Below are 18,627 nucleotides of genomic sequence, written 5' to 3'. Positions count from 1 at the left end.
ATGCGATCCCCTTCACCATCACTGTGATCTCCTTGACAACCACGGTTCAGTTTGCATGGGAGCCTGACAGAGTGATTTGTACTGCTACAGTTCTTGGCTGAGGAATGAATATAACAGCTTAAAAAAAATGCAGCTGCTTCACTGATAAATGAAATAATTTTTCTGCAGGCAATTGTAGGGGTGAAACTGCACAGCTAGTGGGAAGACATTTGAACTGTGCGAGTTAACAAGTGGGGGCGAATGACGACACAGTTCAGATGAGTACAATAACGTGTGCGGTCACTGCAATGGACTCAAGAGGGGAGGAACCTGATGTAACACAAATGATGATGCTGGCAATCAAGTTGCAATATTCCGTGCTTTGGTTGTTGACCTCTCCGTTATACTACATAAATGTCAGTGAGCCATGACGACTCTTCATGTGACCTTCTCAACAGACTTAAAATTCTGGATATTTAATGAAGAAGGCCATCAGGGGAGAGGGCGGGCTTCTCACGAAAAATATGCACCAGTGGCATGCCGTGAGCTTTTCAGAGCCTTCTGTGCTCATTTAAACATTGTAATTACCTATCTTTCAAACAAACATGAAATTAAATACTTATCTTCACTAATATTTTGTTGTGTTACAGCCTTTTTTTCATTATGAACAGTATGACTAGCGCAAACTAAGCACATCTTTTGGAACTTAAAACCTGGAGGAGTTTTCGCATGGACGCCTTTAGGTGTGTGAGACCACTGACCTAGAAGAGGGGGGCGATGCAAGTTGCTCGCATCCGTGACAAATGTTAAATACAAGTGAGAAGATTGAAATGAAAATCTTCCGGCCTCAATGTGGTCTACTGTTCTAGAAGCCTTGATTTCAATGGGAGTGGCATGTAAATAATGACAAAGTTTTGTGTTGTCTAGTTTTACGTTTAGTTACTTTTGAGCAATATATTACACATTACAAATTACGCTCAGAAATTGTCATGGCTTATATTATTTTTGTTTTGTAAAATGAAAATATCAATGTATAGGCCACAAAAAATGTCAATGTTAAATTAGAGTACATAATAAAACCAAATCATAAAGGTAGGTGTTCATAATGAAATATGTGTCCGAGTGCGTGTGTGTGTGTGAATAGCCAACAGAGGGACATCTTTGGTACCCCTTACAAAACGAAGGGAACAAAGTGTCTCTTAGGTAGCACACACACAATGTTTAAAACTCATTCAACATATTTTCTTTTGTTTTGAAGCTGTAATGCTACCACGGGAGCTAGACAGTCTTTTCATACTTGTCTCTCCCTCCTCGAAGAAGCTATTGATTTCCCTTTGCTTCCTCTCTTCCTGTCCTGCCCTCTATATGAGTGCAAGCCAAGCAGGCAGGCTTGGCACAAGAACATAATTATGAAAATGGACCTCTAGGTTGTTTCATTTAATCTATCTGTACATTCCCTTAGTCCATCTGCAACCATGGACCATACAAATGGGTTGCAAAAAGGTAGAACTGGAGCTGCTCAGCCTCTTTCATTGTAAATAACACTCACAATTCAGTTCAACTGTCTAACTGTCCCCATGTGTTTCAAAATCGAAGTTGATGGCTTTTGTCTAAAGAGATCCACCATCAATTTACTCTCTGGGGCATTCATAGCAAACAACATCTATTCAGACATCACTTCACCCCTCCTTCACTTGTATTTCAATGAGCCCATTGTACATCTGTATGTCCGTGATATATGAACACATTAGCTAGAGTTTAGATAGTATATGTATACTCCATTTTTCTATTTTTTTGCACGAGAACACTTACTTTTTTTGTTAGGTAAGGCCTAGAATTCAATAAAGTTTGGTTATCATAGCAGGACCCTAAATTGTCTTTTTGCTGACCTGAAGGATCACAATATTTCTATCTTCCTATGTATTGGCAATTGTTGCTCTACATCCAGTAATTACAGGAAGAGCCGTCTTCAGAGTTTATACATTTTAAGGCTTAATCCATTTCAAAGAGGCCACAATTTTAGTTGATCCAAAGAATCTGGGAACATGTTAAATCTCTTACAGAATGTGAAAACAGCAAGACCTTGACATTTCTCCTCGTCACATCCTTCTGCCTTCTCACATCAATCTGATGCAGAAGAAAAGCATGATTAGTCCTGCCGCATAATAGATGCATGCGGTGAGAAAGGTCACCAGTTGTCAGACCGTAATGCTTAACCTTTGAGGTGGGGGATGGGAGAGAGGATGAAATCAAATCAAACAAATGATGGAATAACTTTTTTGGGACATGTTTTTGGAAAGTCAATTTCACACGCAAAAAAAGTGCAGAGATAACAAATCAAGACATTTTTTTTAAACAGGAAGGAGTGTCAACACAATGTTGGTCTCAACAAACTATACACTAGGCATGGGCCGGCTTGTCACCAGACATTAGTCTTATGTGAAGCATCCAAAATTCATGGGGAGGAGACAATAATAAACCCAGGACTGGCCACACACTTTTTTAGACCTCCAACGTCAAAAGGTTAACAAGTTAGCTTAGTGACATAATATACAATATACGATGAGGGGGAATACGTTTTGAACTTGTCAACTCTTTTCTCATTTGTTATTTTCAAAAATGAATTAAAAATGTATGTATTAACGCACAATCTATACATGATAACCATAACATTTAACTACATAAATAATTATAACTATTTGATGCAATAACACATGGTCTGGCTGTGTACTTTGGGAAGGAAATGCGCCATAAAAACGTGAAATCTGTCAGAAATCCTTCCTTGTGTATCCAACCACGCAAATCAACACCAGCTGGGCGAAAGCAAAATGGTGATCCTATAAACATTTGTTTTTATCACCAAGGGATCAAACAAGACATGTCATGATGGGTAAAGGCAAATAACACTTTGAAGACATTTGCAACCTAATTATTGCTCAGCATCAGAAGGGAGCCAGTTACTGACATACACGTTTGACTAACGGCTGTGTGTTAAATAGCACTAAATGGTTGGGAGTTATTTTGCTTCCCCAAAAAATAATTTGGTTTCACAACCCCGTGCTTTAAGTGGAAGAGCAAACAACCCTATTGCAGGGTGCCAACCAATGATGGCAGTTCTACGCCTTGGGGGGAATACAGACAAAAATACATTAAAAAAGAAAAATACTCTCCTCTTTCAGGTCAGTCAAAAAACAGGGAAAAACAAAATTATCATAATTCATTCATTTTCCAAACTGCTTAGCCTAACAAAGGCCGTGGGGGGGGGGGGGGGGGTGCTGGAGCCTATCCCAGCTATCTATGGTTTCCAGGCAGGGGACACTGTATTGTATTGTATAACTGTATTGATGCTTTGCTTTGCTTTTTCTTGATTGTAATTTTAGTGTTTGGTGCCAATTTTGGGAGGCTAGTGGTGTGCTTGAGCATGTGCTTCTGGAATGTGTGTACACATGATGCCCCAGCAAATATTTAAAGTGATTAGTTAGTGTGGCCCCGAGTGTAACCTCCAGAAACTGGCTTTTGATATAAGGACATAAAGACTCCACCTGGTATTTGTTTCTGGTGTCTTAATATTTGAGGATGATGCTTCACAAAATATGAATCCTTAATGTAAAACATATACACAGATACTGTACCATAAAACAGTAGGAGTTGGAAGACAGTAACGACCATTGCCCCTGAGGGAGTGATGCTTGAACATTCCCACTGTAAATAACACTTTCAATCTTCCCCTTTCCTTCTTGCAAAGGCTGTTTTGTATGAACGAACTCATTAAAACACGATGCCTTCATCGGAAACAGTGGCCTTAATGATTCTGCCTTATGACCATCCGGGACCCAGCCTGCAGCATTTAAGGCGATTTCCATAACACATATAAAACAGAAGGCAGGCTGTAGGAGTCCCGATCAGGGCAGTTTCACAGCTGCCATCCCAGGAGTGTTGTTACTGCACTGGGTAATTGGATATTCATAACCAGGCCTTCTGTTGAACCTATACTGACACCAAGCTGGGTTTATAATCATGATGCTGATCATATTTTTCATATTCATATTCATACGCATCTGAGGCCTGATAGAAAAGTGTCAGACAGCTACTATTTATGGTTTCCATTTTGAACAGACCCAGTAATGTGTGCTGAGCACCTAACTGATTGGCAGTACGGATAATTTGCATTTATACTCCCACTTATCAGAACAATAACTCGTCTTGACATGGGTCAATTTATTCAAACACAAGACGATGGTTTGATATAAGATTGTTCAATAAATGGACATCTAAAATGAAAGTGACTGCACCAGTGAATTGTAGATGATAATACATTTGTGATCAGACATATAGACCACATCTTTTTGCTCCATTTATCAAGTGGAAAAATGTCTATTGGAGCAGAAGACATATGACAAAAATCATTACAAGCCCAAGACAACAACTATTCATGCTCACAGTCATACGGAGAATTTGGAGTGTTCAATAGGCCTACTAATTTTTTTTGGAGGATGATATTAGGGAAAACCCCACATAGGCACATGAAGAACATGCTAACTCCACAGAGGAACAATACAGCCCAGAACTGAACCCTTGATCTCTTGAACTGTGAAGTGTCGTGTTAACTATGAGAGGGTAGAACATGTATATGCATATGATTTCTGGCTTATTTATTTAAGATGGCATTATTAAAGGAGCTCTAATAATACTTATACTCAAATTGCCAATTACAGCACATTATCCATGGGATAACCATTTCTTCTTGAGGGCTCAGACGATTTAGACCAAGGGTACTGAAAGTTTCTTTGCTCAACATCTACTTTTCAAGGAGCCACTCTCCTCCACCTGTCTACCTTTTTTTTTCCAGGCCACTGACAATGCTCAGTAGTGATTTAACCATTCATCTTCCATACCACCCATCAGCTATAAGCCATTCCAGTCAGAACTAATAAACCCATTTTAATCCAAGTTACTTTTAATATTTTTGTTTTCACAACATCTGCATAAAATGGGAAATACTACTTTATATATCAAGAAGGAAAATAATTCGAGGCTGTGCTAAAATTAGGACAATGGGTTAAAATGGGTTAAATGGAGCATGAACTCACTCCCACAAATAATGTGGTGATTTGCCAAGGACTAAACCCTGCAGAAGATCTGTGAAGCACCTCACATTTACAATACAATAATAACAAATCTAAAATGTATAGCATAAACAAACTTAAAGGCCATGGAAAAGTTAATGCCATTTAGTTTATGGGCCATAAAATGTAATTACAAATAAAATTGATGTTTCATATTACATCCAACAATTTATTGTAAAGATTTCATTTATAAACAAGTACAAATGTGATGTTTACAACACATTCCATCAGTTACATCTTGATGAAACATGGTTAAGCAGCATCAGTGAGATACGCAGATAATACTCCTTTTCAAATGATTGAGTGGAGGGCTTCTTTTGTCCCATTAATCAAATGACAATGCACTGTGACCAAGACTCCAAAGGAGCAGCTTGGCGAGCTTCACTAATCTCAATTGACTTCCCTTTCACTTAGCATGCCATCTATGCATTCAGGACACACCGCCAATGACAGCAATTGATGTAGTAGAAAACATTTAAGAGACATTGACTACAACAATTGCAGTGCGTTCCATAATTAAGGAAACATGTTACCATGTCTAAGTAACATAGTCTAGAGAAAAAATAAAATAAAGTTCTCCATTTTAGGCTAAAAAAAAACAATCATAGTTGGCATGAGTCGTAACTGTAAAGCGGTACTAATGATCAGCGTGATTGATTAGTAATCAACAGAATAAATGAACCAACAATTTAGGAAATTATTTAATCCATATCGAGAGTGGGAAATTGTCTGTATACTTTCTAGCTCAATCATAATTAGATATGGAATGAGTTGGAACCGTAAAGTTGTATTGGTGAGCCCCTAATTAATTTATCGACAAAAGTCAATTTATTTTGAAAAAAAGTGATAAGAAATGATTTAGGACGGATACATTTTTAAAATTAGGTAAAACATTGTTCAAACATTTGTCTTTATCGGCGTTGCAAAAAAAGTGTGTCCTCCAATCTATTCTTTAGAGGTTTCCCACCTGGCAGGTGACAGAATGATTTCACGTTTATATGCGGCATGTAAAAAAAGGTTTTCTCTGATTGAGTGACTCAATTCATATGCAGCCACGCTTACATTGGCATTGACATTTTTAGAAGTGCTAGTTCCCATTTCAATGCTGAAGTTTTACCATCTAGATCTGCCATACACATTTTAGCGTCAACAGACTCAAACTTTATTAGTTTATCCATGGTAATGTTCCACCTACTAAATCTATTTAAACTTTGTTGTAAAACACAACACATGGATTCACACGGTGTATGCACATTTGGTGGTAGCAAAGCTCCCAGTTGGATTGGAAACACAGAATACATTTAAAGCAGAGTAGGGCAGCTTGGTTTTGAATTCACCTTCAAGAAAATATGTCTAAAGGCAACTCCTTTATTCTTCTCTGCATGTACTAAAGCACAAAGTGGACAAGTAGTTCAATAATAAATGGATGATCCTAATTTACATTGTTGCCAACTTCAAATTTTCAGATACACTTTACTTTTTTAGGCAACTGAAATCCAACAATGAATTAAATCTCAAAATGTTATGAAAACAAATTAGTTTAGAGTAACAGCCCCAAGTATTAGAGTTACTATTACCGAATGAAAGTCAAACTGTTTACATGAGTGGTGTCAAATATATTCCATAGAGGGCCAAGTAAGTGCAAGTTTTCCTTTTAACCAATGCATAGAGGAAACCTTTTCATCAATCCGATTACCCTTGCTTCATACTATACCCTCTCATGTAAAATTAGACTAGCGATAAATATAATGTTTCCTCTGCCCATCTTTCCAGGGTAGGCAACACAAACATATCCCTCTTTGTGACACCACAGGGAATGTAACAGCTCTGTGGTGTACATGTCACATGTGGCACAAGACCAAAGATTTTGTGTTTGTTAGCCCGTCTCACTGGATATGTCCACTTCAGTCTAATCTCGGGGGAAATGGACACAAGAAGTTGGCTGTCAAATAGGAAAGTTGCTGGCTCCAAACAGGAATGGAAACATTCCATGCAACAAGCACTGACTCAGCATGCTGTATGAATTAATCACTTTAATAATATTGGACAACCTATGGTCTACTAAAATGAATAATAAGAAAGACAAATAGATTTTTTTTAATTTAATAATCTCCAAATAACCTCACTTCTTTATTATCATTGTCCTTTTTTCCTCATACTTTGAATACGAGTTGCAAATGGATTCCCTAAATTCCCACAATTCTGACATTTCTCTGTCAGAAATAAAAACAGATACATTCTATTATTCTGAGAGAATTGTTATTTTTTTCATGTTACATAAATATAACAATTCTCTGTCAACTGATTAAACATCAGTTCATTAAATGTTGCCTCAACATTAGCAATCATCAAATGAAGGTCTCCTTTTAAAATACCCACCTCATTGTTGTATGGTTGATTAGATCCTGAATGTGCAAATTAATTTACGTAAATGTAGTAAGTAACTCGAATATCAGACTCAGGAAAGGCATACCACAATCAAATGTCGATCTATCCAACACACATGCATGCTCATTTAAGTATATACACAAAAGTACCTTATCACTTCCTGATGAATTATCTTTCAATTTATTATGAAATGTGAAGCCCTGGGTAAAGGCAATTTCAGATGAAGCCTTACATATAAATCTGCTTCCAATGTTCTGACATTTAATGAGGGTGATTGATGAACTTCAATGCTAGTTTATTTGAGCATGTGATCCATTAGTGAGACAAGTGCTATAAATAGCAACGGTCGTGGGGAATGTTTGCATATCTGTGTTTGTGTAATTGAGTGAGATAAATCTGAAACTAAATACATCCATTTGAACGTGTGATAAATGCAGCCAGGAGCATGTGCAACATTTAATACAGCTTTACATATTGCAGAGTTCTATGCATCTGGCCCTAGTTGTGTTCTTATTGTAGGCTGGTTTGGGTATTTTCATCAATCCCATGTAAGATATTTTTTTTTATCAGATTTGCTCCAAAAAGGCATTCTTTTCATCCATTTTTAATAAGAGTCATAATAATAACTGAATCAAAGCCTGAACCCTATATCAGCTTGGAGGATATGTGGTAAAGAAACTGCAAGAAGGGGTAGGTTTTTTACATTTTTTTATATCATTAGCTTATTCAATAAGGTATGAATGACACAAAAAAAGAATATTTTTTTCCCAAGAAGGAGCAAAAGCCTGTGAAATTTGCTGAACCATTATGGCTAATGAAAGTATGCCGGATACCAAGCCGCATAAAAAAAAAATGATTCTAATTAAATTGTATTTATATGTATAGCGCCAAATTATAAAGGAAGTTTTCTCAAGGCACTTAACACATGAAACAGATCTATGACCACACTTCTGACTTGTTAAGTGAATCTCAACTCAAGACCGCCTAGCAAGAAAATGGCAGAAATTGGCAATTGAGGCATAGAGCAGGAAAAAAAAGTGCAGAATCATGACTTGACGTGGGGCTGCCCAAGTGGTAGGATTGGAAAGTAGAATAAAAAAAAGAAACAGAAATGGGAAATGCAAGAAAAGGGAAGATGCCCTTAAAGACTGAATGACTAAAAGTTTGCAAACTGATGGACAAAGGATATATTGTAAATCTGAAACAAACAAAAATGAAAATGAAAATGAAAATCAGACATAGGCATTGTCGTCATCATTGACTTGACAAAAAGCCTAGTAGTCATCATACCCTCAGCAGCGTATGACGAAATTGTATAGTGCTTCTCCACAAGTTCGTCTTCCCAGTCCAGACACATTTATGACATTTATTTATGACATATTCATCATAGATTTAGGTTTCTTGCCTTTCCTTCCGACAGTGATTAGGTCTTGGCGACTATAGAAAAGCGAACAAACTGGAGAGCAATGCACCCGTGCGCGCCGCCATCACAAATAAACCTAATTTTCTTTTGAATCGGGGTTAGTTCTCTGACTTTTATTACGGTCACTATGGAATGATTTCTTAAGAAGTCTTCATACATTTCTCAGTCAGAAAGAAAAACGGATAGATTATATTATTCTGTTTGATATGCATTCATTTTCCGATCCGCTTATGTTGCATAATTCACAAAGGGGTTTTAGTTGAAAATAACTAGACGCCCATTTGATTACTTAAATCTACACCATTGCTTCTATAGCAGCATGTTCTGTCTTTCTATCACTCTTCTCAACTGAAGCTCACGTTCTCTCTTATACATGTCTAATGTAGAGACGCTTCAGCAGCAGTACATGGACAAAAGGACTAAATTAAGCACTGTGGGATTAATGAGCCTAATTTAGAGAAGATTTTAATTTAGTGATGACAACCCACTTCACCTCAAAAACCTTTTGATTACCAGGTTTAAGCCTTAGCGGGAAGATTTCATTGCATACTGCTTTTTTTTTTTTTTACTGCTCAGACAAGACTGTCCTTATTTACTCGCCTACTCACATGAAGAATATGGGGCAAAAAAATACCACTGTTATAAAAATGGCAGCCAGTTGGAGGGCACGATGAAACGGACAATCATTCTTGTGACATTCATACAAAATATACAAGGGGCAATTTAGCTTGTTTAGTTCAACCAGTTTACTCTGCAGTTTTAGGAATGTGGGAAGAAACTGGAGTTCTCATAGAAAACCTACCCAAGCTCGGGAGATCATGCAAACTCCACACAGGAGGATTGACCTGGTATCGAAACCAAGACCGCAGAACTCTGAGGCTGACCTAAGCTAAGCCTTATTTTATAATTTACATAATTGATATTATTGATTCACTTCAACTCCCATATCACATATCTTTCTTTCCCAGCAATATCGTACTTGTCATTGTGACCATTAGGGCATTTTATTATAGTGTTTGTTCGAATAACAATCACAAAGTTAATTACTAATGTGTTTATTTATATAGACCTATACAAATCTTATAAGAGAATCATTATGACATGTGCCTAAATTAAGAAACTTGTACAAACAGTAAGTTTTCTCTATAATCTTGTCACTTCCCATGGGTGTCAGATCATCTTCAGCTTTGAATACAAAGGCATCAGCACTATGTGGCTTTGCAAGCTGGTGTTGATGTTGTGTAAACATTGCTACCACTGTTTGCAACTGATTTAGCACATCTTAATATTACATGAGATGCCGGGGCTTGATGATGTAAGTAAACACTCAAACCGGGGCTTTTCTCTTCGGGGAAGAGGAATATGGGCTGTGGAGCAGACCCTTGGGGATGTATTTCACTTCTGTGTTAGCAATCCAAATTGTAATGATTAGGACAGGAATGTCATTGTTTTTGTTGTTGTTACATAAAATAAGCAAACTGTTATTACTGAAATTGCACTATAACTTTTTGAGCATCCTTTTTGTAGTGTATTGTAAAGATTTTACTATAAACTGCTTTTGTTTCATTTCAGGGATGAAAGTGAATTGACCCTCAAACGTTTGGTCTGATGTGTCTCACTAACAATGCAACCAATCATTGTGTTGTGTGACGATAATGGATCGAGGAATTGGATTTTTGGAATACAATCTATACGAACACATACTTAGTGAGAGAATATGTTCTATTTGCTCCTCCCACTTACATTATTAGAGACAGTAGAGATGTACTAACACAAAGAATATAAATGTCAGCTTGAGGATAAAAGATTGTTTGATTGCATCTCGAAGCACAGATGTTATTCTTGAGAAACCAAATGACCAAACACCCTGGAGGTATAAGTACTGATTCAGAGATATTACAAAGACACCAGGAGGGAAATCTACTGAGGATGTGAGCATTTGCAATCAGGATAAAAGTCTGAATTGATCTATTTTGTCAGTACACAATCTATGTTTGTTGTTTCTACGCTACATTTCTAATGGTCTTTAAATCAATATAATTTTTTCATTATTATTTATTGACATAACAAAAAGTTGACTAAAGGTCACAGTGGAATATTCAGTTTTAGTTTCTATTGCCACAAATTGTTGGTCAGACACTTCATTCGATTAAGCCTCCTTCAGAAGGTCATACAAGGTATTATTAGCTACTGCATTGAATTACTATTTCCTTTGTGATACCTCGACCAAGTCAGAGCTCAATACAGTGCCCAAAGACACTGCAGTAGGCTACTTTACTATCTTATGGTAATTATATTTCTCAGTGTATGTTAAGTAGGACGTACTATTTTGAGTAAATATGAAAATGCGGGAAGTTAATCTACAATGTTTCAACCTCATGCCCACTACCTCAATGCAAAAGACAGATTTGAAGATTTAAATAGATCTGTATATAGATCGGATGTGCCCTGGTGTCCTCATCTGAGCAAAGGTCTAAGGTTTTGTGTGAAAAGTGTACATTAAAGACTGCATCAGTCCACTATCTTAACTCATCAGCAAACAGCCAGGGTAGACCAAAAGGTCACCCACATCACTCTCACCTCAAGTCAAAGGAAGCAGTAGTGTCATCTGAAGTAACAGTAGTTTAAGAAAAAAGGTCTCTGAAATGGACTATGAGAACAAAAGGGAACTCATTTTCAAGGGGAAAAGAATTTATCACAGAGTACTTATGTTAAGCCTATTCAACACCTTTTGAGGACCTTTCTGTAGAATGAGCATTGCAACAAGAGTGCCATGTGAAAATCTGGCCTATATTCCCATTAGGGAATGTAAATATATCAAACAGACAAACATCAGTATTTTGTGGGGATTATGCTGAAATACGGATAGGTATATTTCTTAAATTCACGTGTGGGCTTTGAGAGGAAGCCGACCTAGAAAAATCTACTGTCGTCACATAAGAGCCCAGTGGTCATATTATAAACACAAAGATCCAAGGGTTTCCAAACACATTAAGCCAAATTCTGCACGGCGATGTCAGAAAAATTGGTTAATCTCCTTTCATTTTAGTGTGTTCGCTTGGCAAAATGATTGCCACATTACGGAGAACAAATGCATGTAGCCATTCCGACCTCTCAAATCCAATAGGAACATGCTACAAAGTCACCATCATGATGCCATTAACAAATGACAAATGGCTAAAGGAGCTTAAACAAGTCATTTTTGTATTAAAACTGAATCTAAATTTAACTACTTAGCATGTGTTCCCCACCATGTCCCTACCATTAAATTACACATTCTCTTCCTAGTATAAAGAATGAACTCTGTATAAGCTTGTATTTACACACAGTGGCAGCAGTAAGCATCACATAATACATGTTTGGATGTCTAGTTTGCGTCAGTAAATCCATTTCACTTCTTTTCAACAAGTCTGCTTTGAATTGAGTGGTTAGCCAGTTTTGTCAGTCAAAATTTAATTGCATCCCACATGCCCTGACCTGCTTGATTCCACATTTGCACATGCTTTATCTCCTAGTGAATTATAATGTGTGAGTGCATGTGTGTTTGTGTGCATGTGCGTGTGTGAAGGGTTCGGAGAGCGAAATGTATGTACATGTATAATTTATGACTGACCTCCACAAGCTTGTTGGCATGTTCACGGAACACCTGGGCATACTCCTTGACCTCCTTCTCATTTCCACTCTTGGCCGCTTCAATGAGCACCAACAGAGGGACATTGGTCTCCAGAAATGAGTCTGAGATGTGGTCCATCACTGCCTTTCTTAGCTGAAATACAATAAAAAAAGGTGGGATGAGAGCAGGTTAAGCAGGTCACAATATTAATTTATTAACTTTATCCTAGAGTGTCTATGGCAAAAGAGGGGGAAAAAAGAGCATGAGAGGCAGATGGAGAGAGAGCAAGAGTTGGAATGACTAAGAGTGGAAAAGTGAAAAGTAACTCTTATTTGGATGAAGTGCAGATTGCTTACAAGGCATAATTTTTCCCATAAGGCCTTTTTTTACGAGGGAAAGATTCTGTGACTTTTATCTTTGTTTATGGAAACTGTTTGTAGCCAAGTGGCAAGGGACTGGTTGTTTTATGAAAATAAATGGACCTGTGTGGTACTCGCTGGGATGTCTGATGGGCTGCTGGCTTGAACAGTTCAGAATGTATGACAGGTAGGTGCTTTATCTTATAGACAGATGGGGTTAGGTACATAAGACCCCTACTAAAGCACACGGGGTAGGAAGAGGAAGTATTTTCCTCACACATTGAGGGCACAGCCACTAGGTGTAGAATGACATTTTTTTTGTCCTTTTTGGGGGAACAATTAAAAATAAATAATTGATCTTTTAGAAGGCAATTTGCACAACACTTCATAAACAATATGGTAACACATCAAATGGATAAATTAAATTGACGAAAAGCCAAATTAAAAACAAACAAAAACAAGACTTGCATTTCAGCATGAAAATTTAGAAAATTATTTCGCTCGACAGAGGTGGAAAAAACACATTTAAAGATTTATACTTTAAGTTTTAGTCTAGAGGACACGTCAGTGCTACTGAAGCCGTAAACTACACGAAGCCAACGTAATGTACTATCGAAGCACCACTTTATCAAGAACAGTACAATCCTCGGTCAGTGATTTAAAGAGCCGCATTGCCAGGTACAGAACAACATAGTTTATATTCTTTGGCTCATTGGTATGGTGAATGTTGCATACGTTTTAGCGCACCAGTGCGGTTGTGCATCATTGCTATCCAGTCATCTGGCAGTACAAATGCGGAATGTGAGCAGTGATAAATCTCACATTGCTGTACCACATTTACACCATGTTTGTAGAAGGCAAAGATGTGGCCTTATTATTCTGGGATTCTCGGCGGAAAATACATACAACGTAAAGGGGTTTCGCTGTTATGAGCTTGTCAATGCTATAACTATGAATAAATGTTCCTGAAGCATCTGTACACAAGCAATGATTGTTTTAATTAATTGTATTCAAATTCCTAATTGTAATTAAACATAGATGGCACTATCACCATTAGCAGATAAAGCAATTAAACATTTTAACACACAATACCTTGGTGAAGGTAACGTTTAACAAATTGTCTTGCATTATGTTATTCTCTCATTGAACCACAAATCCTGGTAAGGCTTTGTAAGGGATCACCAATATCAGGATGTCTGAGCGTTTACAGTTGCACTCTTGGTTTGTCTGCTGTTCTTATGATTCAGAACACATCATGTCAGCTACCTTGGGGTCAGTACAGGAGCAGTTCTTATTAAAATGTCAAAAGCAATCACAGCATGAATGGCTGGAGTCACAGTTGAGAGGAAACAGCCTGAGCAAATCAAAAATCGAGTAATAACTCTCATATCTATCAGCAAGTACAGCTTGGAAGGGCAGAAGAGAGAAAAGGGCTGATTAATTGATCATCAATGCTCTGAAGGAAAACAGGCTGTGTTACCTTGGTATTTTGTTTCGGATCATTTCATTCAACAATTGAAGGTACATAGAAAACATATGAAGAACAGACTGCAGCAATGAAAAAGCCAAATATCCTTAAAGGATACATTACAAAATGATCATCAATTAACACAGGACAACTACATGAGTACCAATTCCCAAGATATTAAGACAATTAATAGACATGGCCAAGAGTGGGGGCGCAAACCTTTTCCTTTTTTTTTGGTGGTATAGAATGTAATTCAGAAACACCATTTGATACCGTGATCATTTTAAGTCAAAGACATGAAACTGTGAGAACAATTTGGCCTGAAACATTTCTCTCACCCTTTAGTGGAGTACTCAAGGGCAATATTTATAGTAAAAAAAAACTGAAAGGAAAAATAACATGCATTTCAAGAAATTAATATGCTATATACCCTGGTGCAAAAATAAATTGTCGACGCATAAGAGGCCAACTTCAAAGGTGAATAAATCATGATGGAGACCAGAATGAGTAGCTGCAATTATAACATTTGAAATTTGAAATGATTTTTTTTTCAATAAAATTACTTTTCCATTAATGATTGTGTTAGTTCATATAGTTGTATTTATGCGAACAAAATTTACTGTTCACCTAATTTTGGCAACAAAAAAAAAAAAAGCAGAACACATTGTATCTTCTTCAAATGTATATTAAAACATTCATCAATCCAAACCCAGTATGCGGTCTTGTAAAACTCACTTCCAACATCAATAATTTCTAATGATGAAACACAAATGTTTGTTTTTCCTCTACATCTTGAAATTGTGGCAGCTGTTTCGCCTTAACACCATAACCCATAACAATTAGGAACAGATGTACCAATCAACCAACTAATGGCAAAAAATGGAAATGATTTCAATTTCACATTGACAAACCAAGAAAAAGGAAGCCAAACAACCAGTATGGCTGTTATGGCTTTGGAAGTCCAAGAATGAGTCATCAGTCAAAGTAAGTCGACTTGACAGAAGGATGCATTTGTTACACACTGAATGATAAGAAATAAAACACATGGCTTATTACAAACAACTTGTTCACTTTGTTATTAAAAGCATACCAATTAAAGGAGCAACAAATTTTGAAAGCCAAGTCTATTCCATTCACCCTTCTATACCATCCATATTTGTGACTGCAGACATATTTCACTCGGCCTGTTTTGCACTTATTTATGATTACAGTTGCAGTCTGGAAGGCAAACTGAAAGTTTAGGATTAAAAAGTAATTTATATTAGTATATATATAGATATTTTTTGCTACACAGCCAAAATTAGTGAGGGCTAGCTCATCAACTCTTGACTGCAAATCTCTCTCATGGCTTGACAGCTTAAAATATTTCAGCACATCAAATTTCAGTATTTAGGTGTAGTGACATAATACTTCCATTGTGTGAACTTCAAGTGTTTGCTGTAAATGCAATCGCTTCACACTTTAGTGCATATCAACATATATCATTTTGGAATGCAAATAAAATTTCAGTAATTGCAAATTATACTGTTTGTGCTGCCATTGTGTTGATTATTTTTAAATACATGGGAACATCGGAGTGCACTGCAACTTGCAAAGTCACTTTTATCAGTCAGTACCGAGAAGTGTTTTGTGCCCAGGAGACAAAATCAGTAACATAACATTGAAATCAAACCGTGTTTGCTGCATCAATTGTTTTTTAACAACATCAAATAAGAGGCAGCCTGAACAATTTGCATGGCACACAGACTAAAAAAAACATTGATGCACAGAGTAACAACAACGGACAATTTGGAGTGTTCAATCAGCCAAGCTTGCATGACCCGACCAGAACGCAACGCTCAATCTTTAAGTAGCTATGGTCATGTCCTTCAGCATTGAATTGAAGTATTTCTTGAGATTTGCTGAATATTTTACTGACATTTTAAATATATAAATAAAAAATAGCCTGCAAATTTGAAAATGTTTCAAAAAAGTGTTGTTTTTTGGGTTGTTTAGTTGTAGCATGTTCAGTTAAAAGTATTCTGAAAAGAATACTTAAGAAAATACGATTCTTTTTTTACATGACAATTAGTATACAACGTTATTTATTTATTTCATATGTTTTATATGAAAAAGTATGCTATAATTTAAGATACATATTAGATAGCAAGCCTATCCAAGTTGACGGTCGTCAAGGCACATCATGTTGACCAGTACTACACAGGTCCGCCATGTTTAAAAATGTATTATGCTCTAATTCAATTGGAGGACAAGTGGGAGTACAAGGTTGACATGTGTGTGTGCAGTGAGTAACAAAACGTTTAGTATCCTTTTGTATTCATCACAGAACACCGGATAAAACAATGCCGCACATTGCCGGTGGTGTCATAAGGCGTGCTTGCTCTAAGGTACTTTCATTTTCTAAGCAGAGACTGTCATTTGTGCTTGTCGACCCATTAATTGATTCGGCCTTTTAACAAAAACGACAGATACATTTTAAATGCCCACAGAGCAGCTGTGCTCCTCCCCAATGGAAGGTTCTGTAATTCAATGAGGCAATATGACACCTGATGTGGTGTATCACACTATCAAAGCTCTTTGTAATACCTATATAGATGCTTTGCACCCATTCTGTCAAGCCAACACTGGAGTCAATAGAACATCCCCTTAAAATGAGTACCACCTGCCAGCTCGTCAGATAGCAAATGCCCCCCTGGGAGGAAGGGAGTTATAGTTTCCCATCTGGAATAATTCCCTGGTCTTCAAAAGTTGCAGAGGACAAGGTCGCCACTCTTCCATGCAAGTGGAGAGAATGTAGCCAGGCACAAAAAGTTTGGTTCAGGAGCAAATTGTAAATGTGAGTGAAAGGGTGAAAAAAATGTTCAGTTGACATATGGAATGACCTTTTCTCAAAGAAGCATTTTTGAATCAAATTTCTCAAATGAAAAAGTGTGAAGCAACTTTTTCCTCTTTTGAGCTGTTCACAATAAGACTGACTCATCCTGGTATCCTTTTCTTATAATTTTTACCATTGTCTTCACTTTCATGATTCATAATGTTTTTTTAGTGGTTTAATTAATCAAAAGTAAGATATTTTTATTATGAAAACCCATTTTCTTTGCAATGTCAGGTATTAATGTATTTTAATAGAGGAAACCATAATGCACCATATTGATTAAAGATAACTTTTTTTTGTCTTTTTATATATATATTTTCAAATTCCAATTAAAAATATGCATTACTAATAGGAACAAGAAAATGCTACACAATCAGTGTCAGCAATAATTCCCTTCTCAAAGTTTGTAGTGAATAGTTATGTTTTCACTGTGCTTGCAAGCTTAAGCAAAAGAAAACAATATAAAGCAATCTATAAATTAAAAAAGGAAAAATACCAACCTGTCTACGTAGGTCTCTGGTCTTCTTGGTCATTTTGTCAATAGCTGAGTTAAGTGGATCCCCTTTCTCTTTTCTGCCAGTCTGTGGAAAGGAAAAGATAAAACATGGGGATCATGTCACAAAACAACAAAAAATACCATTAAATGTCATTTTGGTGTTTTAACCATTTCAACAAGTCAGATGTTGAGTATCCACTGCAGTCAGATTTCAAAACACACTTCATCAAAAAAACATTTACTGACTGTTAGAGCTCCATAACACATGATTTCATGTTCAATGTTACCTAGCAACTGCACCTATCTGTCAAAAATCAATTTAGCTTTTGCCAGATCCCTTAAACTCGTGGTCTAAAGAGGGAATATCTGACCATGTGCATAATACTTACTGCCTTTTTGTTAGATAAAAATGCACAACAATGAATTGATATCTCTATTTGGTCCATTAAGCAAGTGTGAGAAATGGATTACTATCAGGAAACAAGACAATCTGTCAATATAAAAGTAAGTACTACGAGCATCACCACAACTCTTGTGAAGACCAGTGGAACAGAAAATAAATGAATTAATGTTATATAAGATGATTCCAGTTGAAATCAGTCTTAGTCTTAATGTCTGAATAAACAACACAATATAAACCATTACATCAAAACAACAGCAAAATCTTATGTGGCATGTACTCTGACTCTGGAATATATATTTTGTTAATTTAATCAAGTTTATTAGAACAATTGCTCTGAAATTAGGAATGTAAATTATTGTATTTAATTGATTAATGTATTCATTTATTTTCCACAAATACTTGTGCATATGGCCAATTTAGAGTGCATACCACGCATGCTTTGGAGATGTGGGAGTACACAGAGAAAACGCACTTAGGCCCAGGAGAACATGCAGACG

At 36.7% G+C, this 18,627-nt stretch overlaps 1 protein-coding gene across 4 annotated transcripts in view; it reads right to left on the bottom strand.

Annotated features, from left to right (window-relative positions):
* The window catches only part of ctnna2 (catenin (cadherin-associated protein), alpha 2), a 103,656-nt gene that overhangs the window by 29,751 nt on the left and 55,278 nt on the right, over positions 1-18,627 (bottom strand). For all 4 annotated transcript variants that reach the window (XM_077718299.1, XM_077718296.1, XM_077718298.1 and 1 more), the window contains 2 exons: positions 17,732-17,812; positions 12,530-12,682 (listed from right to left, as the gene is read on the bottom strand). In XM_077718299.1, the coding sequence (XP_077574425.1) occupies positions 12,530-12,682; positions 17,732-17,812 (234 nt within the window). The remainder of the gene's footprint in view (positions 1-12,529; positions 12,683-17,731; positions 17,813-18,627) is intronic.

This window comes from Stigmatopora nigra, chromosome 6, assembly GCF_051989575.1.
Source record: "Stigmatopora nigra isolate UIUO_SnigA chromosome 6, RoL_Snig_1.1, whole genome shotgun sequence".
In the NCBI taxonomy this organism is placed as follows: domain Eukaryota; kingdom Metazoa; phylum Chordata; class Actinopteri; order Syngnathiformes; family Syngnathidae; genus Stigmatopora; species Stigmatopora nigra.
Note: the sequence above shows the minus strand (reverse complement) of the source record. Positions and strands in the feature narration are given on the sequence as shown.